We start from the raw sequence: 24,106 nt of genomic DNA on the forward strand, positions 1-24,106 counted from the left end.
TATATACCTGTGATAGCTTTTAGGATATTATTTGGTATTTGTCTTTCTTTTAATATGTTAAATAATATGTTTCTTTTAACTTTGTCAAATGCTTTTTCAAAGTCAATAAATGCAATATGTGTTTCTAAATTATATTCTCTTCTTTTCTCTATTATTAATTTTAGGCAAAAAGCTGGGTCTATACATGATCGTCCTTTTCTAAATCCATTCTGTACTTCTAGAATAAAGTTTTCGGAAGATTTCATTAGTTTGTCATTTAAGATTCTGCTATATATTTTGTAATAACAGGAATTTAGTATACTGATACCTCTATAGTTTTTAGGGTCATCTCTATTACCTTTCTTAAAGATAGGAATCACAATTGCTTTTTTCTATTCTATTGGGGGGGGGGGAATACCAGTTGAGTAAATTTTATTTAAAAATAATAAGAGTCTTTTTTTGAATCTTGTTCCTGCGTATTTATATAGTTCTGAACCTAGCTTATCTTCTCCAGGTGATTTTCCGTTTCTTGTTTCTTTCAGGCTGATTAATAATTCTTCTTCAGTTATTTCCTTTTCATTTTCATTAATTGTTTGCCAGTTGTCTTTTTTAAAATATTTGTCTGTCTACAGTTCTGTGCAGTAATTTAGAAATTCTTTTAATTTCAATTCAGTGTTTAATTTTATGTTTTCTTTGGTATCTGCATTTTAAGTGTTTCAAAATCTTATATACACTGGGTCTTATTTTATATAAATCATGTTCTAAATTAGAAACAAATTTATTCCATGATTCTCTATGTCTTTTTCTGACTTCTCTTTTAGCTATGGCTCTTATTCTTTTATAATCTATTTCATCTTCTAATCTTTTACTGCTTAACCATTTCTGATAGGCTTCTTTTTTCTTTTTAATTATTTCTTTGATTGTATCATCCCAGATCTTCAGTTTTTTCCTTTTATCGAATTTTTTGGTCTTTCCTAAGCTTTCATTTGCTGCTGCATTTAGTATCATTTTTATATTATGCCATTCTATTTCTATTTCTTCATTTTGTTTTATTTTATCTAGATATTGGTTAATTCTTTGTTCTTATAGCCATTGTACATTTGTGTCATTCAATAGTCTAGTTTTATAAACAAATGTTTCAATTTTTCTTTCCGTTCTTGTTACTTGTGGCCATTTAGGTAGTAATCTTAATTTTATTTTAAAGGAAGTGGTCACTGCTTATTTCATATCCTCTGTGAACTCTAACATCTAGTGAAAATTTTGATGTCTTTTCATTTAATATGAAGTAATCTAATATTGATTTCCATCCTCTTGCTGCCCAAGTATATTTATGTATGTCTTTATGTTTATAGAAGGAATTCATTATTTTTAGGTTATTATAAACTACAAAGTCAATCAATTTTTTACCATTTCTGTTTAGAGTGTGTTCTCCATGTATTCCTATATTATTATTAATTTTCGTGTTTCCAATTCTTGCATTTAAGTCTTCTGCTAAAATTATGTAATCATTTTTATTTATTTTATTATATATGTTTTGTAGCTGATTATAAAAATCAATATTATCCTGTTCTCTTCCTTCTTCTGGGGCATATAAACCAATTATTGTTAAATAGCCTCTATCTATTTTTATTCCAGCTTCTATTATTCTTTCATTCCATAATTTATAATGTTTTAACTGTTTTGAAAGGGAGTTGAATCCAAATCATGACTCCTGCTTGTGCTCTTTGGTCTCTGTCGACTCCACTGTATATCACATTAAAATTTTCAGTTCTCATAGTTCCTTTTAATTTCTTTTTTGTTTCAGTGATTGCTGTTATTTTAAAATTTCTTTCATTTAATAACTGGCTAATTCTATTTCTTTTCTATTCTAATTCTATTCTAATTCTATGGCTAATATGCTATTCCTCTTACATTCCAGTTTGCTATGTGTATTATATTTTGTCATTTCCATTTTTGTTTTACCTTTTCCATTCCAGTGTTGTTTCCCATAGATTCAATCCGATTATCTTTTTCTGTCAGCTTACAAGTAGGATTATGTTCTCCATGTCAGGGGACTAGCCTGACGATGGAATAGTTCAGTGGTAGGGCTGTTACCTTAAGGCTTCTGAACTAGCCTTGTTCCAAATTTAAACCCATAGGAGGAATAGGGTATATTGAATGGGAAAGAGTAGATTATAGAAGAATTATAGTAAGGTTTATAGAGAGGGCATAGTTGTAAGGCCAGAAATGAAAAGACCCCATGGTCCTCGATTACTCTAATAGCATAAGGGTCATAAAATAAGAAGAGTTGGCTGATAAGGCCTTATAGGAAAGATTAAAGTAAGTGGATCTTCCTCAAAGTAGAAGAAGGAGAGGATAGATCCAGCTAGGGGTCCATGGGAGTGCCGCTTCCCTTACAATCAAGATGATTGCTCCTTATGGCTCTGTTGGTCCACGAGTCCTTATTCAGTATATTCGGACCACCCCACCATATATATACACACACACACACACACACACACACACACACACACACACACACATGCATGCATGCGCATGTACACACACACACATGCACACACACGCCCATGTACACACACACACATGGTGGGCTCCCCTATCTGCCACCCAGGGGACGCGCTCTCTAGGGGTTACAGGGCCCGCGAGAGTTTGGCTCTTCATATAATTAGTAATTCAAACTTCATGATAAAACTTTTACAGGGTTCTTTAAATTTGTGTTCATACGTTTTAGTATGGTGTAAGGAACAGGTTTCTTTCCAATTAGTTTGGTGTAATGTTAAGAGCATAATCAGAGAGGCCCAACTGATCAAGATGGACTTAAAAACTTAGTCATCTTGGAAAAGAAGAAAGTATATAGAAAGTCACTAGCATGCAAGTCAGCAAGTATCCTGAGAGAATACAGAGAAAAATGTAAGAAAGCTATGTAAAAGATTTCTACCTATTGTGGATTTTAGGCCAAGTGGCTTGTTCCAATTTTCTTGATATTCCAATTCTTTATTTTCTATTTCTATTTTCTATTTATTTTATTTTAATATAAAATGATATTAAAGCAACTGATATAACCACAAGAAAGAATATAAGTTACCTTCATAACTCTGCTTCTAGTATGTTCTTTCTTGTGGTCATATGAGTTGCTTCAATATCATTTTTGTTCTAGGTGTTTATCAGAACTTTACAGCCTCCATCCCTCCCCCCTCGTATCTGTACAGTAATTTTGGTTGACTGCTATTGTCCATTCAGTTTAGATATTCTGTCCATTTTTGTTTTGTTTCCTGATGTAATATTTAACCAGTTTTATATTTGCAGATTATTTGTATTATGGTCCCACATCATATATACATATATATTCAGCTGTTTTTCTGAGAAATTCCAGCTATTTTAATTTGTTTTTCATCTTTTTTTTTTATGGTCTGTTTTCACTTCTGTATAATAAAGTTGGTTTATATAGTCTGATTATGGTGTGTTTTTATGCCAGGGATGGCTTAAATGTATTTATTATCTATTATGCCATTTTGCTTCATGCTTCATGGTGAGATTGACACTTGGGTTTTTCTATTTGAAGAGTGCACTTAAAATAAGAAAATAAATAAATAAAAAGATCACTGGTGTTTATGGATTACTTCTCTTTCATGTACGCTGCAGTCTTTAATAATTTTTAGCTGAGGATCCAATTATGGTTGTGTTCCGCTTTACTAAAAAACATGAAAATATTTGTTATAATCATAAATTATAGCAGATATTCTCCTTTGTGGATCTTTTTAAATTTGAAGGCTTTTATAACATTGAGTTACAAAGAAAAAAAAAACATCCTGCATATCTTCTTATTTTGAGCTATTTTCTGTCCACTGCTGGACAAAGGCCTCCTCCAGTTTTTTCCACCTTTCTCTGCTCTTGGCAATGGTTGACCAGTTTTCCCCAACAAAATTTGACAATTCATCACTCCACCTTTTAGGACATCCTCGGTCTCATTTCCCTTCTTTAGGAATCCAGTTCATTAGTGTGGTGGTCCATCGCTCATCTTCTCTTCTGGATAGATGTCCAGCCCATTTCCATTTTAGTTGCTTGTGATGAAGAATGATGTCAGATGTGGTCTGGCTTCTTATCCAGGTGTTTCGCTTATCTTTTAATGTGATGCCTAGCATCAACCTCTCCATTTTTCTTTGAGTTGTTAATTTTTTGCCAGTGTTTTTGTTAGCAACCAAGTTTCATAACCATATGAGATGACTGGAAGTATATGCTGGTTAAATGCCTTCCTTTTAAAACAGAGTGGGACATCATTGTTTTGAAAAATGCTTTTCAATTTTCACATCCTGCATATATTATCTTGTAAATGGTTTCATGCACGGATAACAGCTAGCTCATTTGTTATTCTGTACTGTTTCTTATTGACAGAGTGGTTTCATGAAAATTCATCGAACGACAATTCATCAGAAAAGCAATTCACTGAATAAACAATTAATTGAACAATAATTTAATGAATGGCAATTCATCAAAAAAGCAGTTTATTGAATAAACAATTCATCGAACGGTAGTTCATTGCACAACAATTTGTCTCAAATGTAATTGATCAAAAAAATAATTCACTGATAATTTTTCTATGAATTATGAAAGAATTCATCAAAAGATGAATTTTCTTGAAAACTATTGTTTTAAAGTATTTGGTAAGAATACCTAATGTCACCAAAGATTTAGACAACATATACATAGGTGGTCATGTCATTGAGATGTCATAATTATTTTATTGTTTTTTACAACGTTATTCTGCAAGCATACCTACTACTTCATTGTGTAGATAGTGATTTATCTCTAGACAAAAAATTTAGTTCTACCTAATTTTTTCACAACAAAAAAATGATCTTAACTATAAAATTTCATTAAATTTCATCCAGCTAGAGTGGAATTATTAATATCAGTTTGAAACTTTTTTACTAAAATTTTCTAATAAAAGTGATCCTGTTGGAACTAAAACCAAACTACACAGACTTCTTGTGCTTTTACAAATTACATCTTTTGTGCATTTTCCACTAAGTCAGAGAGCTATTGCCATATAAAATGTTGAAATATTTTCCCTTTGTAGCCTCGAATATAGTTGAACTGAAAATTGGACCAGTTCGACAAATTTTTGTCAAGTGTTCAAATACCAAATCAGAGTAAAATTCACCCCATATAACTGTTGTGTGTGTGTGTGTAGACTATTACTACTAATAATAATGGAGCCTCCACAGTTCAGTCAGTATAAACGAAGCCCTTTAGGTAGAAAGACCTGGGTTCGAATCCCATGCATGATGCGAAAAATTTTTATCAGTCCTCTTCATTTGAAGATGAATAATTTGGTCCCATATTGAGATGGCAGGGTTTTACTCCTGGAAACTCAAGAACCACAAACCAGTCCCCATGAATGCACATACCTATGGTCATAAAACACTGGATAAAGAAGACAATGGTAAACCATCTTGTTCTCTAATTATTCCCTAGTAAAATAGCATTACTACCCCACCAACCATTCATTTGAGGAGAGAGGAGGATAAGAGGGAATAATAATTATAATAATAATAAACACTTTTTACATAATATTTTCCAGATTGTATAAAAACACTTAAAATACACAAAATGCATATACTGACTGAAAGGAATATCCATCAAAAAAAAAAATTTCCACACATCTACATAACATATATAAAGAGAATATTGTGCCAAGCTTCAATTACATCTCAACTTAATCCATTAAAAACTTCAGTTCTTTTTGATAAATACACTTCACTTCATATGCATTATAATTCATTTTTTGATGAACTGTTCATTCAATGATATGTAGTTTCAGCAAATTGTGATTTTTCGATGAATTGTTGGTTTTTGATGAATTGCCTTTCAATAAATTGTGTTGTCGAATAATTACTTTTTGATGAATTGCCTTTCAATAAATTGTGTTGTCGAATAATTGCTTTTTGATGAATTGCTTTTTGATAAATTGCCTTTCGATGAATTGCTTTTTTGATTAATTTTTTTTCTGATAAATTGCCTTTCAGTAAGTTGTCTTCCAACGAATTGTTTTCAGTGAATTTTCTGGATACCATAACAGCTAGCAGCCTTTTTTTTTTTTTAATTCAAATATTTCAAGATTGGACAACAACAGTGTGAAACATTGCAATGATATAGGAATCTGCGAGGAAGAGAAAGATGAGGAGGAAATATCTGAATTGAATTGAATCCTTTTTTCATGTGATTTCTAGTGATAGTTTTTTTTTCATGTGATAGTTTTAATTGTCATGTGACAATTAAAACTATGACTTGGATGAAAATGATTGAAAAGGTTATTACATACAAATATTTGAAATTGGGACAAAAATTTGAAGATGAGTTCACTTTTCTTTATTCTGTCTGAAAAAATATTGTTTCTAAATTCTGATTGTTTTGAAATAAATAAGAAAATTTCTTTTTTTGCCGTGGACTAGTTCTGAACTGATATAGATGGTGAATTCCATAGAGTATCATTCATTGCACCATACGCACAGTTAATAGGAATATATTGTATAACTTAATTCTAATTTTATTTGTGGTAGTTTAAATTTGCATGACTGCTTTGTATTATAGTTTATTCAAATCATCAGTTTTTAACTTTTATTTTAATAAACTTTAAATAACTGCTTATTTTGAATTATCTCTTTTTTAGTATTGTTTGTAGTTATGTTCATAGAAACATTATTAGACTATGTGTTTCTTCTTCAGGTTGCTTTCCATTGCTTATCCAGCTACTACAAGAAAGAAACAAAGATGTCCCAGCCTCTGTAAAAGATGTGTATACTACAAGACGGGCTGTTAGAGAGGCTCGACAAAGAGCTGGACAAGCACTTCACAATATTGTTTGTGCCCATCCAGATGACAGAAAAGGCAGAAGAGAAGCACGAGTATTGCAGTTGCTAGAACAAATATGGAGTCACTCAGATTATCTGAGAGATATTGAAATCGGCTTGGGTGATAAAAGTATGCTGGTGCAAATGCTTAATGATAAATTTGTATTAAATCTCTTGTTTCTAAATATTTCATTTTATTCATTTAATTTCATTGACTCAAATCAAATTTCTGTTTTACTATTACTATTTCTAAATATAACTAGTTGTCATTTGGTTTTTCCCCATTGGTATTTACTTTTTATCATGAGTGGATATATTAACTACTCATCTATCCTGCATACTGCAAAGTAATGTGTGGAAAGCTTATGTGTTCGTCATACATGTTGATTATTTTTAATGGTATAGATGAGAACACAGACTGATTAGAAAATAACTATTTATTAACTTATTGCTGATAATTTACTGGCATTCTATCCAGCATCTTCAGAGCACAGAAACAGTTTGTCACAGTCTGCGAGACAACCACAATCTGGTATAACAGTGGGACTAATTGGAACAATTGTAACGTGCAACACAAAGACTAAAGTCCTAATTAAATGCCATCTATGTTGAAAAAAAAAAAAAAAACTGAGAAAACAGGTATTAGTTTGGTCTTAAGATAACTGTCTCCAAAATCTTTGGCAAATTTATACAGCCATACTTGTTGAGATTTCGAATATGTTTCAAGGCTTCTGTTGATTCTAGGAACAACCTCTAAAAGCTTCTGTGCAGCCCTTTTGTTTTTTTCTAATTGATCCTGTGTGCAGGGGTATCTAGATATAAATACGCAAAATATCAGCAATAAGTTAATAAATAGTTATTTTCTGATTAGTCTGTGTTCTCATCTATACCATTAAAATTAATCAGTTGGCAAAGTATGTTAATGATGTTTGAAGTACTCTTTCAAATAAGTAAGGAAGTGCTTGTAGGATCATAAAGCACTGCATTTCTTCCTGATTCTGTTTCATTTCATTGTTCAATTGAAACCGCAGTTGAGGTGGATTTACTTCAGTAAAATTCCCACAATATCAAAATCTGTCCATCGAGCATAACTTTTATATGTGTATATGCAAACTGAAGTACAAAGCAAGACCAAAATGCTTGCACCTTCTGTAAAATATATCTAGAAATTGAATTTTGAATTAGATTGGCAGCATTTGACAATTAGTTGAAGGAGCTTATGTGAAGAAGATTTACAAACATCCCACCAGGACTGAAACCTATGATTTTTAGATTGCAGATCAGTCTAAAAATCAACTTTTGCAGATCGGTGGTCAATCAACAGCCGGTAAAAGTTGACAAAAAGAGAAGAATTTAACTGTACTTTCATTTGTGTATTAAAATTAACTTTTTCAAGATTATCGTTTACATATACAATGTTACAAAATAACTGGACCTACAGATAACAGGCATTGTGCTTAACTTAATTTTCATATATTTTGGACGTTTCATCTCAGTGATTCAACTCCATTAATAGAAAAGGAGATTTTACCCAGTCAGTGAAACTAGCATATTAGAAAAATTATATTAAAAAAAAAAAATTCTAATATCTTTTATTCTTATTGGAAGTAGGCAGAGCTCTTTTAACCCTAACTTTTGGAAGAAACAACTGCCACCATCTTTTGCCATTAGTTATAACAGATATTAGAAAAATTGAATGATAGTAATTTTTTTATGAATACTTCATGCACCTTAAGTGATGCTTAATTTTGCATACTGGCAATGATGCTGGAATACTATAGGAATTATGGCCAATTTACAATGCTATGCAGAATTGTGAATAGCTAATTATACATTGTAGAATTAAACATTGCAACTATGTGGGAGTTGCTCTTAGGATGACAGTCTCCCAAGTTGACAGTGTTCTGGTAAGTCAATATGGTAATACACCATGCATGGTGCAAGTGCTATACAACATAAATTGAAACAATAGGAGTGAAAGATCATGCTAACCAGCACAGAGTCCTAGTCAGAATCTTATAGAGCACTTTTGGAATTATAATGTAGGTTGAAACCAACACATGTCTATCATCACTAGAAGAATCCAAATGCCATTTTTGGTTGAAGAATTTGGTAACAAATTTGTCTAATGTTTAGTGGAAATTATCCAGGAGGGTGACATCATCTATCACAGAGGTGGTGTTTTGAGGGTTTGTGAAAATAAGTTTGTTTAGCAGAAGTCATATAATTTTTGCAATATACTGTAGTACAACTTCAATAGGTAATTAAGTTGTGCCTTATACATAAATTGCAATTATAGTACGAAACCTGCTGACAAACAACAGGATGAGTCTTTATATGACTGAAAAGAAGCTATACACATTTTATTGCTAAACTATTAGAAATATCTCCATGCTAAATGGTGTTCACTAAAAATGAAATGTCCAGTTCCACATCTCACTACCGGAGAGAGTATCTGTATTCAGCTGTATTGATAGTAATGGGAATCAGATGGGCTTTTAATAATATCTCAGAAATCCTAGGATGATCACATACAGCAGTGCTTTGAGTATAACATTCTTTATGTTGAGGTGTGATAACCACCTCAGCAGTGGTTATCACACCTCATTGATAAAGTGAGACTCATGACTGGAAACAACTCATTGATAAAGTGAGAGGCTGTTCAAGGATTAATAAAGGTTGCAGTTGGTCAAATGATCATACAGTATAACCACAGACTGCAAGGGAATAAGTACATGGGCTGTTCAATAAGTAATAAGACTAATTTTACTGTGGCGAAACCACTCATCACAATATTAATTTCTGTGGAATAAAGAAATGTTGCTGTATGTATTAACAAAAGAGGTTGATAGATGGCATATACGGGCTGATGTGCCAGAGTGTCACATGACTAAACGCAAGTGCTCATCGGCGCGCTTACGAGGTGTGACCAGTCTTTGGAATGGAAACGTCCTTGGAACAGCGTTATGCGATTAAATTTTGTGTGCATTTGCAAAAATCAGCATTGGACACTTTTAACATGATACGCGAAGCTTTCCACGATGAAGCAATGTCGAGGACAAGTGTTTTTCGCTAGCATAAAACTTTTAAGGAAGGAAAGCAAAATGTGGAAGATCTTGACGGTGAGGGAAGACCTTCAATGTCCATCACAGAGACAATGATCAACATAGCAGCGATTATCATCAAGCACGTCAAAAGGAAGCGTCCATTGCTGAAGAATGGCTTCTTATTGCACCACGATAATGCAAGGCCACATATTGCTGGTTGTGTAGTGGACGTTTTGCAGAAAACAACACAGATATCCTACCACACCCTCCATACAGTCCTGATCTTGCACCGTGCAATTTCTGGCTGTTTCCTCAGCTCAAGAAACCACTAAGAGGCCGCCATTTCGAAAGCAATAAAGCATGTGTAAAAGCTGAGGAGGCGGTTTGAAAGAACTCTCAAAAAACAGACTCTCACATGTGTTTAAGAAGTGGACGCAACATTGGGACAAATGCATCGCGTCTCACAGTAGTTCCTTCGAAAAAGACCATGTAAATGATGACAATTAAAGGTAATCTGTTTTCTGTATAAATATAATCTTATTACTTATTGTATATTATACTTATAAGTAATCTTATTACTTATTGTATATTATACTTATAAGTAATCTTATTACTTATTGAACTGTATACTCAACTATACAAACATTATTCAAACAAACTCTAAAAAACATTAATTGATTCCACTAGGGAAGCATGTGTAAATTTGTCTACTAGGAGAAAAAAAATAACATCATGGCAAACACAAAATGTTCCTGGAAAAGAAGAAAGAATGCTGCAATTTTCCAGCAAATAAGTTAGCAGATGCCTCAAAAAATAAAGAGAAAAATGTAAGAGAGCTAAGTAATGTGAAAGTAGCTAAACAAAAGTCATGGGAAACTTCTCTTCCCATGACTTCATATAGAAATATAGTAAGAATATAGAAAATAAATATCAGAAAGGTGGCAAAACGTTCTGGAGACTGGAAAAAAACTTAGAAATTGAGAAAAAAATACTGTAAAAGGAATTAAAGATGATAAAGATGGCATGAAAAATAAAGATATTGTAATGTCTGGAGTAATTAATTTGAAATTCTTAATGAAACAAGCAATGCCAGAACAGTTATGGAAAATATTTAAGAGTAACAAAAACAGGAGCACATATCAGTACTTGAGGTAGAAAAACTATTGAAAGCCTGCAATGGGAAAGGTAGCTGGAGTAGTGATATCTGACCAGAAATCCTCAAATATGAGGGAAGATCGTTTGATATAAAATCAGATCTAAGAGAAGGGTGCACACTATCTCCACTCTTATTCATCATTTATGTGGATCACATTATAAAAGAAAGTGGTATCACTTTCAGACTAAGATATGGGTGGATTGATTCAGTCAGAAGTGTCCTAGAAGATCAAAATATTAGAAAGGACAATACTGGAGTGCTGAGAAATGGTAGATTTGTTTGAAAGAAAATTGTTAACATGAAATCAGTAGTAATGTAAACTTAATTACGTAGTACTGTCTTAGTATTCTGTACACCCTTTGAGGATACATATCAAGAAATTGATGATGATGAAAATATTTTGGTATTTTAATCCATGATAAAATAATAAAAAAGAATCATAGTATTAATGTATAGATTTGCTTCATTATAAATTTGCCATTCAGCACTTGCTTGACTGTAGTCAACAACGGGCCTAGGAGTGCCAGAAAAATATAACTAAGATAATCATTTCAACAGTTTGCAGAACATATTGCAGGGGAAAGATGTTAGCAGTGCATGGGATATAATCAGTGGGTGTCTGAGGAAGGCAATATCAGAATGTATTCCCATGGTCAGGAAGACAAAAAAAAGTAGGCATTAGATGGATGAGTAGTAGTATCAGGCTTGATCTGCAAAAAAATAAAATGTTATGGAGAATTTACAAGGAGAAAGGCAATCAGTAGTACACCCATGAGCAGTAAAAGGCTTAAGCTTAGGAAGGTTATCAGCATAGTAAGAAAAACTAAATTAGATTTTGAGAAGACCTTACAAGGAGATCAAGGGTAATCCCAAAGAGTTCTGCTATGTGGCAAGTAAAGGGAAGAATGACTTTGGAAGGATAACCTTAGTGGGTGCTGATGGTATTGAGGTGACCAGTTCAGATGTAATTACTGAGTGATCACTTTTCAAAAGTTTATCACCCAAGTGAGGATATCTCTGTACCTGTAGCAATAACTAATGTGAGAATTGAAGTTAATAAATCAGAGGTGCTTAGTATATTGCAGAATTTAAATGCAAACACTGCTGTAGGATTAGAAGGAATTGCAAAGGAATTATCAATGCTTCTCACTTGGTTATTTAACTTAAATAACCAAAGGGAGTGGAAGGAAGGCAAAGTGGTTCCTTTGCATAAAGGTGGCTCTAAGACTGCGGTAGTTAATTACAGACCAATCACCATCTCGGGAGTGATGGTAAAAGTATTGGAAAAGTTGGTTAAAGACAAAATTCAAGAATGGGTGGATCAGGATATGATACTCTATAGGAGTCAACATGGTTTTGTAAAAGGTAGATCCTGCCTTAGCAATCTATTAACTTTTTATAATAGAATGACATCTGAGTTGGACAAAGGAAATGGCTACACAGTGGTACTTCTGGATTTTGCTAAGACATTTGACAGGATACCCCATGGAACACTGTTATGCAAATTGGAGCAGATGGTGATGGATACTAAACTAGTGATATGGATAAGAGAATGGCTCATGGAGAGATACCAGAAAGTAGTGTATGGAGGAGCACAGTCCAGGATGAGGCAGGTAGCCAGTGGTCTGCCTTGGAACTCTGTGTTATTGTTTAATTTGTACATAAATGATATAGGAAATGGCTTGAAGGGAGATATTCAGTTGTTTGCTGACGATGCAAAGTTGGGCAGCACAATAAAAAATCAAGCTGATGTTGAGAGTTTGCTGGATGATTTAAATAAACTGGCAAAATGGGCAACAGGTAATGGATGTCAGTTCAGGTGGAAAAGTGCATTTTGGAATTGAAAGATTGCCAGCTGTGTACCACATTGATGGAACAGTGCTCCAAGGGATTGATGATGCTAGAGACTTGGGGGTTTCGTGGATAGGGAGATGAAGTTCAGAAGGCACATTGCTAAGGTGTCCAAGATTGCACATTGGATTACTTGGTTATTGAAGAACACACTAACATCCAGAGATAAAGAGGTTATTATTCCCCTTTATAAGGCATTGATACTTCCACATTTGGATTACTGTGCTCCAGTCTGGTCACCTGGATTCCTTGGAGATGAGGAGGTTGTGGAGAGGGTTCAGAGGAGAGTGACTAATTTAGTGAGTGATGTAAAAAATGCTCCCTACATTGATAGCTTGAGAGCTTGTGATTGGTTGATAGGCAGAGAAGATGGGATATGATAGAAATATTTAAATTACTAAAAGGTTTTTATAAGATTGATGCAGGGGAGATATTTCAGCTGTGTGATGGTGATGAAAGAACAAGAGGTCATCCCTAGAAATAAAGGAAAAGTGTGGTTAACAAGGGTGTGAGAACTAGATTTTTTGCTTGGAGGGTGGTGAAAGGGTGGAATGCATTGCCTGACTCAGTTGTGAGTTCTTCGTCTGTAAATGAATTCAACAAAAGGTATGATAGATATTGTTTCGGTAGTTTGGGTCTACTGCCTCCATGGAGATACCCATAATAATAATAATAGCTTTGCCCTTTTCTCCAAACTTTTTCAAAATGTTTCTGTTTGCTTGGGACTCATTTCCTACTCTGTTGTTTAGATCTCCAACAAGGACTAGCTTTTCTGTTTTTTTTTTCATGTCAGCTGCCTTTTCTAATGACTTGCAAATTTTCTCCATTTTTTAGGAGAACCTCCTGTGGGACCATAAGCACAAATAAGTTTCATTGTCCATTTTTCCATTTGGAAGTTTGCCCACATTAATTTACATGAAATTTCCTTCCAACGGTGTTGAATGCTATCGTTATCCCTTCCTTTCTTTGATCCTCATTGTCTGAATATAACATTCTATATTTATTTTTTTTATTTTTTAGAATCTTACCTATTTTACTCTTCTTTGTCTCAGTAACACAAATTATATACACATGGTACTTTTCTGTTTTTTCTGCAAGTTCAGTTTCCTTTCCATTGATTCTCCTTATGTTGATGGTTCCTATTTTCAGTTTTTCTGATGTTGTGTTTGTGTATTATCCAGTAGCTGACTTTTCACTATCTACCCTAGTTCCCTGACAAAAATGGACTTGTTTAGTGAGGCAATGCCCCAGCCAATGAAATCTCATCATGTTTATTTCTACTTTAAGCCCACAGAGAGTACAATTTAGTCAGCTAATCCTAGATTGTTAGCCATTCTCTTTTATTTATATCCAGTGGATACCTACTAATGAGCCACATGAATGTGAGGGTTAGATATTAGGTTAGAAGCCCTAGTCAGTTCTCCACATTCCTTAACACTTTGAGTCTTAGACCTACTGGGACTTAAAGAACCCTGTGTCCTGACCATTTTTAGCTCTATTTAAAAAAAGGCTCTGCAGTATTTCTGTGGAATAACCAAATATTATTTTTTGTCTTTTAGTTAGCATATTTGTCAGTTAATTGGAACAAAAATTTTAGTTATACATGTGGTATGGGCTCCAGAAATGAGTTACAAGAAATCAAGGTTTTTGAAAAAATAAAAAGTTAATTTTTTATTAGTTTCTACTTATATTTACTTCTTTAGTGGTCAAAATTCAACAAATTCGGTCAAAATATTGCTTAGATGTTACATAAATAATGAAAATTATAAATCAAATTTATGTGTGTTATTATTATGATGAAAATATCATTTCACATAAGGTGTACATCACTATAATTATCCACTATTGGCCACAAAAGTCGAGTGGTAAATTATTGAATTAGGTCATTCAGTTTTGCTACTTGTCTGGTGTTCTGCTTCAGCTTCTAAAGATGGTGTCCATAAAGAAATGTACGTTAACGGTCCAGAAGACTTCTGTATTAAAGTGTGGCTCTGTTTTAGATTTTTCGCAGTGGATGTGTTGCAAAAACTACTATATGTATGCACCAAAAAATGTGAAAGATCTGTGGGATGTTTGGGTAAACGAGAAGAAGGAAAGTGTATGAAAAGTGTCTGGATAGATTAGAGCGATTAGAAATGGGAATAAACATCAGGACCATAGTAGAAGAGCTTTAGCAGGAGTTAGTGAAAATGAAAAGCGAAATGAAACATCTGGAAGACGATATTAAGCAACTAAAGGAGAGATTGACTGATTATATGGAGAAGGAGAAAGTTAATATTATGAAGAAAGTTGTATATATGGGGACTCGATCATTAGAGGTGTGTGATTATTAATAAAGTGCACAAAACATGCTTTCCTGCTGGAACAATGAAGCAAATAACTGGTGTGTTGCAGAAAAGGAAATATCAGGCATCAAAATTAGTGGGAGTCGTGGGCACAAATGACTTAGTTGGGAGAAAAAGAATGTTGATAGAAACTTGAGGAAGTTGTTTCAGCAGGTAAAGAAGAATAGTGTTATTGGGAAAGTCGTAGGCATGTTTGCCCAGATATGACAACAGTGAATTGAGAAGAAGGGTAGAGATAATGAATAGTAAGATGGCTGAGTTGTGTGAGACAAATGGGGCTCAATTTGTAAATCTGTGGAGTGAATTTGAAGGGAAATTGGAATGGTATAAAGCTGATATATTGCATTTTAATGGGTTTGGTGTTTTAGAAAGGCTATTGTTTTCTGAGAAGGCACAGAATCAAGAAGTTAATGTAGCAAATGATCAGAGTCTACCTGTGAAGCAGGATAGCACAAATCAACAGATTGTATGGCAGGAGGAAGATGGATACAAGATAGAAGATGTGATTGCAGCAGCACAAGATGATGGAATGCATAAAGGTGAGGATGAGAAAGGTAGGAATGGATATCAGAGTCAGGATCAGGGAAACAGGAGTGGTCAAACCAAAGAGAGAGAGAGAGAGAGGTGTGGTATAGCAGCTAGAATAGAGAATGTTTGTGCTGGTAGAATGGCCTCAAACACAGCAGTGATTCTTATGTTTATACACAAATATAAGGAGCATTTGAAACAAGAGAGCTGAGTTTGTTGCATTGATTGAGACGGTATGTCCAAAAATAATTGGAATAAGCAAAACTTGGTTGTCTGAGGAGGATGTAATGTTGTAAATAGAACTGGAAGGATATATAATTTTCCAGAAGGAGGATAGAAATGTGAAAAGAGGAGGGGGGAGTGCTGTTAATGATTGCATAGAAATCGCATCTGCAAAGTTGGTTATGCAGGCACAGATTTTGAATCTGTGTGAAGTTGAAATAAACAGGTTAGTATACTTGATAGGATACCGTTATAGGCCAGGGAATGCAGAGAATGCCAATTGTGAAATGTTTAGGCAAATTAACTGGGCATGTAAATAGAATGTGATCCTGATGGGAGACTTTAATTACAGGAATATAGACTGGCCAATAACAGCATCCTATCAGGTATACTTTGCAAGACAGGTATGTGATAGTGTATGGGAACAAGGAGAGTGAGTTTGTGGAATTTTTGAGAGATAAGCAGCGTGTGAATGAAGCAACTAGAGGCTTTAATGTTTTGGATTTGGTGATAAATTCACAAGATGTGGTTGTTAATGAAGTGTTGACACTGCTGCCGGTTGGTGAGAGTGATCATGAGGTATTTGTTTGGGAAGTGATGAAACAAGAAAAGGTCACTGCCAAAAATGAATACATGTGGAAGTATAAAGCAGGTGATTATAAGAAGCTCTGTAGTCAGTTAGCATCAGTACGTTGGATAGATGAACTGAGCAAAAAAGATGTTGACAATGCATGGAAACTCATAAGGCAGTATCTGACAAAAGTAATGTATGACTGCATACCAAGGGTTAAGCAAGTAAATAAGAGAAGGAGTTAAATGGATGAACAGTGAAATTAAGCAAGTGCTGCTAGAAAAGAAAATGTTATGGAGTAGGTACAATGTGGTGATCGGACCCCATGAAGAGTATAAAATGACCTGGTTATTTAATGAAAGTCTTGCAGTGGACAGGGTTCCTAAACAGTGGAAAGAAGGCAAAATAGTACAACTCCACAAGCATGGTTCTAAGACAGAAGTCTCCAATTATAGGCTAGTCTGTATAACTGCAGTTGTGGTCAAGGTGTTGGAGAGATTGGGTTGATGGACATAGCATTCTTTATGATGGTCAGCATGGATTTGTAAGAGATAGATCCTGTTTTAGTAATTACTTGCATTTTATGATAAGGTGACAAGTGTGTTAGATAAGGGAGAATCATATATGGTGATATTATTAGACTTTGCAAAAAGCATTTGATAGATTACCACATGATAAATTTGTGTACAAGCTGCAGAGGATGGGAATAGATATTGATTAGATGGATCAGAGATTGGCTCTATGAACAATACCAGCAGGTTGTGTATGTTTACCCTTCTCAAAAATGAAGGGTAACCAGTGGTGTGCCCCAGGGTTCTGTTCTTGGGCCCCTGCTGTTTGTAAACGATATATCATGTGGACTGTCTGGGGATCTTCAGTTATTTGCTGATGATGCAAAGTTAGGAAGAATTATAAGTAGCACTACTGATGTTAATTTCCTTCAGGAAGATTTGAATAGACTTGGACAAAAGAGTGGGGTTGTAATTTTAATATCAATAAGTGCAAGGTGTTGCATTTTGGAGTGCAGAAATATAAGGCTGTGTACTATACCAATGATGCTGTACTGCAGGAAGTGGATGAGATTAGAGATTTGGGAGTAATGGTTGACAGTAGACTGAAGTTTAGAGGGGATATTGCTAGCGTTGTAAAGGCTGCACATTGTAGTGCTGCTATGATAAGAAGTACTCTAACGTGTAAAGATAAGGAAGTGGTTGTGTCACTGTATAAGACACTGGTCAGACCACACTTGGACTATTGTGTTCAGATCTGGTCACCTGGTTTTCTGTGTGATGTGGAGACATTGGAGAGGGTTCAGAGGCAAGTAACTAAGACCTGAGACAATATCAGGACTTTGGAATTCTGGCTATGGAGAGAGGTTGAAGAAATGTGGATTGCAGAGTTTGGTGGATATAGGAGGAAGAGAGGTGATATGATAGAGATATGTAAGTTAGTGAGAGGATTTTATCGATTAATCCTGAGAGGATTATAAAATGAATAGATGGTGAGAGGGGAAGAACCAGAGGTCATTCCTGGAAGTTATGTAAAAATGTGGTATGGACGGGGATGTGAGGAGCAGATTTTTTACATGGAGAATTGTCAGTGAATGGAATACATTACCGGAATGTGTTGTTAATGCAAGGAGTGTTAAGGATTTTAAGATTCTATATGATATATATGTTGTTCAGTTGAATGAACCTCTCACGATGAGTCTGCTGACTCCATGGAGGGTGTAATAATAGTAATAATATCAAACCATCTTCTTTGTACATCTGCAGTTTTAGCTTGCCTTACAAGCTATTGTATAATGTCCCATTTACACCTCATAATTGTAGTGCTTTGAACAGATTTTATCTTGCCATCTCTTTATATGCATTTTCCAGATCTACAAAACTTCAGTACACTCATTTCAGGAAATTATGGAGACTATAACCATGCTAGAAATAATTACTTTAATTTCCTGACATTTTGACCTTTATATTAAAAATGTGAGGAAATTAAAGTAATTATTCCTAACATGGTTGTTTCCATAATTTACTGAAATGAATTCTCATCACTGTGTAAACTAAAGGAAAACTTCACACAGATTCTTGTTATGTTCCCAAAACTTCTCAGTCATTTGTCTTAAAGTAAAGATCTGGTCTTGCTGCTTCTGTTTGGCAAGAAACAGGCTTGTTTTTCCCTAAAGTTTCTCTTGAACATTTTTCCTTAGTCTCCTTTTCATGCATACTTGTGTAAATCCTACTTGGATATAATTCTTACATTTCAGTTTTATTTCTCTTTTTTGAATATGGGTACTATGAGTCAATCTAGCCATCTGATCAGGACTTCTGAATTGTTGGATATCATGTGCCTTTTTTTTTGTGTTTCAGATTTCTGATAGTTTTTTTTCTTTTTTTTTCTACAACATTGAGCATTTTGTTGAATTGTGTCTGGACAACTACTTAGATCGGGATGGGAATACAAACTCTTAAGCAGGCAAACAATTATCTAATATTATTGCATAGATTATTGCAATGGTTTGAAAAAATATTTGCATTTTGTATGGTCTCATGTGAGGCCATAAAAATGTTACATTTGGTTATTTACCAAGGCAAATAGTAGTGTAAAGCCTCTGGCAACTTTGATTCTTCTGCTTTAGAATGTTAAAGCAGAAGAATATTAAAATTATAATTATTTTATGCGAATTCAAGGCAGCATTAGAGCAGCACATATGGACATAAACTATATTTTGAAAGTTAATCAGAATTAGGCTTTTGAAATTTTATTTAATCCAGTGCAAAAATTATTGAAAAATCCTTTTCATTCATTTTCATATTGGTGAAACACTTTGTTTAAGTGAATTGCTCTCCATCCACATCTGAATGCTTTATGATTTGTTGTTTCTTATTCAAATAAAATTCGAAAAAAGGATTTAAATTTGGTACAGATAATTGAAGCATTCCATAATATTTCAAACAAAAGAGAGAGAGTTAATCTGATGGGAATAACTCTGGATACTATACATATTTTAAAATATATAGAGTCATACTAAATTGTTGCATTTAAAGATAATACTAAGTAATATACAGTATTTAGATGTCGTGATCCTGATTTTACTTAATATTTTTTGAAGGATTAGCAATTGAACACAGTCCTGTCCCTGCAGTTGCAGCAATAATGAAACTCTCATTTGATGAAGATCACAGGCGGACAATATGTCAGTTAGGTAAGTCTGTCTGACTCTTTTGCACTTAATTGTTCAGAACATCCTGACATTCATGCGAAGTAATGCCACTTTGTTAGACTTTTATAGCATGTTATCATTAAATACTTTTCAGCCAAAAAGAACAGTAATACCTTCTAAATATTTTGGTGTATTTTGAATAAACCATTGTATTGGTAATCTTTGAAGTATTTTTGATACGATGTTTATTTTGAAGGAAAAAACATTTATATATCTGTGTTTTAATGATTTCACTGGTTTACTCTTAGTCATCATATAGCTTCTTTTTTTTTAAAATGGATTTAGTGGTAATTTCTGTTTTATAATCTAGATTTCAGGTATACAGGATGAAAAATAGGTTGCCTTGTGACTGTTATACACTCATACATACATATATATATATATATATATATATATATATATATATATATATATATATATAACATATTTTTACATATACGTAACTATATTTCAGCCATATAGTTTTAGCTGCTGTTGTCATGTTCATGTTATGCTATTTTGTCAAAATGCCGTATTCATCTTTTGTTATATTTAAACAACACAAATGGAATATTTTCTAAATGTAACAAATGCATTTCTAAATAAATATAATAATTGTTTTTATTCTATTTGGGGAAGTGAAACATGGATATTAACACTGCAAGAAAAAGTCACAAAAAAAAAATAGGAACAAAATAGTTCCTAAAAAAATAGGAACAAACAAAACAGAATTGAATATAATATATAAAACCAAACAAGAAATAGTTGGTATCCTAAACAAAAATTATAGACTATAGTACTGCATTAAACTTAAAAAGAGGTTATTTGATTAAAGAATGAAATTGGAACATATGAAAAAAGTATCTATGATTAGTATTAATACTTCTAAATCCTGCATTTTGCTGCATTTGTGTTTCTAATTCAGGAAAAGGGTTGTGGTATTGTATGCATAATTAGCATTTGTCTTTAAAAATCTTACAAATGCAATAACATATAATTATTCATTTTATAGAACTATTCTCCTTGTATAGAGTAAAATAGGAATTTTATGTTCGGGTTCTTCTTCTTCTAAGCCATCAACAGGAATTGTGTCTTTCATACAATTTTTTTTTCAACATATATATGACAAAATTATTATTTTAATTCTGATTGCAATTAAATTATTTATTCCTAAAATTGAAAGACATCTTAATTATTATTGTCCCAGTATATTACAGCCTTTTTGTTTAAATAAATAAATGAATGAATAAAAGTGTGGAACCATCCTAGTAGAATGATCATTTTTATAGTTGTATGGATGAGGATCTATATCCATTATTCTGATTTCATTTCTGAATATTAATTGTCATATATTTATAATGTTTGACTACTAACTGCCATATATTTATTGGAAATTGTATAAATATAATTTATTAATAGTATTTTTATATAAATCTTATTAATTGCCTATATCAGAGTTTGGTTTTATTTTTTGTTTATATGTGCTCTGAGGTTCTTTTCAGATACCAGAGAAAATCTCATAATGTGCATTCTCATGTTATTTTACTTTTGGTAATGCATAATTAAACTATAAAGATTATATTGAAAATTATATTTCATGTTTATTACTTGATATGTTTTATGTAGTTTCTTTTGACAGATATGATAAATTTTGTTGATCTCTCCATGATTGAAAAGAAACAGTTTAATTGAGGGAAAGGATGATTTATGCACTTGAATTTGTCAGAGTAACAAAAGCTTCTTTTTTTCTCCCGTTTAGCATGAAGAGAAACAACTTATTCTATTTGAAAAACTTGCTAATTCTGAAACCATCCTTCATTTCTCTTAATTTTTAATTTATAATATAAGTATTTATAATATATTGAAATTCTATTTAAAATTTATAATATATTTCTCAGTGTTTCAATATACTGTTTTGATGTATTAATATGCAACATCATGTTTAATTTCGTATTTTCTTGCTTATATCCAACTGCAGTATTTGCAAGCTAGTAATTAAACAAACGTGGAAAGGGGGGAGGGGAAGGTTTAAAGGCAGAAATCTCAGAAAATGCAATTTGAAATCTTAAGCCATTCATGACTCAATTAAAAGCAGTGCTCTGGCAGCAAGTTATTGAATGATCAGACCATGTGTTATGTTATACATACACAAAATTATTGTCAAAAATATAGATCACTTGCAGAGATATGGTGTTTAATAATGCTTTTTACTTTTATCATTCTTTGCATGTGATTATTAGTATTACCTGAGATATCCGTGTGTTTGCAGGAAGCCTCTCATCAATTCATCTGAACTCCACAATCCATTAATTCCCTCTTCTTCCATTAAATGTGTTTTTATTTATTAATTGCAAGTGTTTATAGACACATTTGCTCTTTGCAGGAGGAAAATTATTGTTTATTAGAAAAAATGTTTCTAATAAACAATAAATAATTATTGTTTATTAGAAAAAAATCTTCATAAGAGACTGGCTTAACTCACTTTCACTTGGAGGGGGAAAAAACCTTCCTTTATATACATAATTCACCTCATAATGAGATTTGAATCCACATTTAATGACCAAATTACCATTGAGGCACTTAAATCATTTTTTCACCTCTTACAAAGTGTACTGGTATTATTTATGACTGTTGTAATTTTAATTAGATTAGAAACAAAATAATTATACAGAATGGAAGAAGAAAGATTAGCAAAATAAGCATTTTTTGCCAGATTGGCAGGGAAAAGACCAAGATGCAGATGGATTGATAAAAGTCAAACATAATAGTAAAGTATAACACTAAAAAGAGCCTTAAAAGATAGAATTTGAAGGAATATTATTGATTGGAAGCTACTAATGGTGTAACTTTTTCATAATTATCCTATACCCACACTGAGGGTACATATCAGGAATTTGATGATGACGACGACGACAAAATAATTGAAGACAGCACCACTGATATCAGAATTTTTGAGAACCATTAGAAGAATGAATAGATGGTATTGGGTTCAGAAACATTAAAAAGGGACATCTCAGAAAGAAATTAGGTATTAGTGACATTGAAGAATGTGCAAGTAGCACTAATTGGGCTGCTTTATCCTGTAACTGTTCACTGAGATAGTCCCACCCCTTCCTTATACAAACTTAATAATTTATTGCTACGTTGAAACTAATAGCTTTTGCTGTATTGTTCATTGCATGATTTAAGGTGGTGGATTTGTGTACATTTTGATGAAATACTTTAAATTCTGTATTGTTAATTATTGTTGTACATCACTCACTCACTATTACAAAGTAAAAAACTGAAACCTTGTCCCAACTAAAGCCCCAAAGCTTTGATACTGTGTTAAAGGAAAATTCACTATAATTAACCTTTCTCTATAACAAACTATTCTTTTGGCCAGTGAAAGTTTGCTGATCGGAGTCAGCTGTATGCATTTTATAAAGTACAGGCAATCCTCGTATAATATGGATGTTAGGTTCCATAGAAATGCCACGTTATATAAATCATGTTATGCGAGACTCAGATCATATAGAAAAAGTAGGGTTATGTTCTGAAATTGTTTTTTTTTATATATTATATAAATAACAATTACATACCCAACAAAAATATATTTTTATTTAATTCAGGTAATTCATGTAAGTTAAGAAAACATATAAACTATGAAACAAATACATAGCATAAAATTATAAAAATTACAAATTGTACATAAACTTCATTGCACATAATGCATAAATGTTTTAGGCAAAATAAAATAAAGTGCATATTTTAATCTTTCATAGCACGAGGATTTGAGGATCGGTTGATAAACGTTGGTTTTGTCATGTAATCAACTGATGCATTACTACAAAACAGTAGAGTAATTCTGTCTCTGGAAACTTTGAATCCAGGAGCTGATCTTTCATTTTTCGAAATATACATGTGTTTTGGCATTTTTTTTCCAATATAACCCACATCGAACACCTGGTCTGCATTATAAATGTCTATAAACTTTGAGAGAATTTTGTTTAATAAGATTTCCATCCAAAGGAATTTTTTTTTTTTTAGTGCATTCTTCTATCAAAATCATTAGAGATGTCTCAATTTTTTTCCATTAGAATATCGAGCAATGCGCTTTGCACGTACCATTGACCCAGCATAACTCTTTCTCGGATTTTGTGTTCATTTTGCTTGATTGTTCGAATTGTTGATTCATTTAAATTCAAAGTCCTTGCAACAACTTCTGGTTTCTCTCCATTTTTCAACCGATCCATGATTTTAATTTTTTTTTTCTTCGAGAGAAATGAATTTTCTTTTCAATGTTGGTTATTGCAGTTTGTGGCCATTACTATAAAAATCATTTTTTACATGAAAAAGAGCATTACATATTAAT

General features: G+C 32.9%; 1 protein-coding gene across 1 annotated transcript in view; it reads left to right on the forward strand.

The window, feature by feature from the left end:
• LOC150093786 (uncharacterized) overlaps nt 1–24,106 on the forward strand; it is a 374,903-nt gene that overhangs the window by 98,681 nt on the left and 252,116 nt on the right. The window contains exons 5-6 of the mRNA XM_090412515.1: nt 6,706–6,960; nt 19,663–19,755. Of these exons, the coding sequence (XP_090268641.1) occupies nt 6,706–6,960; nt 19,663–19,755 (348 nt within the window). The remainder of the gene's footprint in view (nt 1–6,705; nt 6,961–19,662; nt 19,756–24,106) is intronic.

This window comes from Typopeltis vanoorti, chromosome 23 (genome assembly GCF_054136105.1).
Source record: "Typopeltis vanoorti isolate ZY-2024b chromosome 23, IOZ_Tvanoo_1.0, whole genome shotgun sequence".
NCBI classification, from domain to species: Eukaryota; Metazoa; Arthropoda; class Arachnida; order Uropygi; family Thelyphonidae; genus Typopeltis; species Typopeltis vanoorti.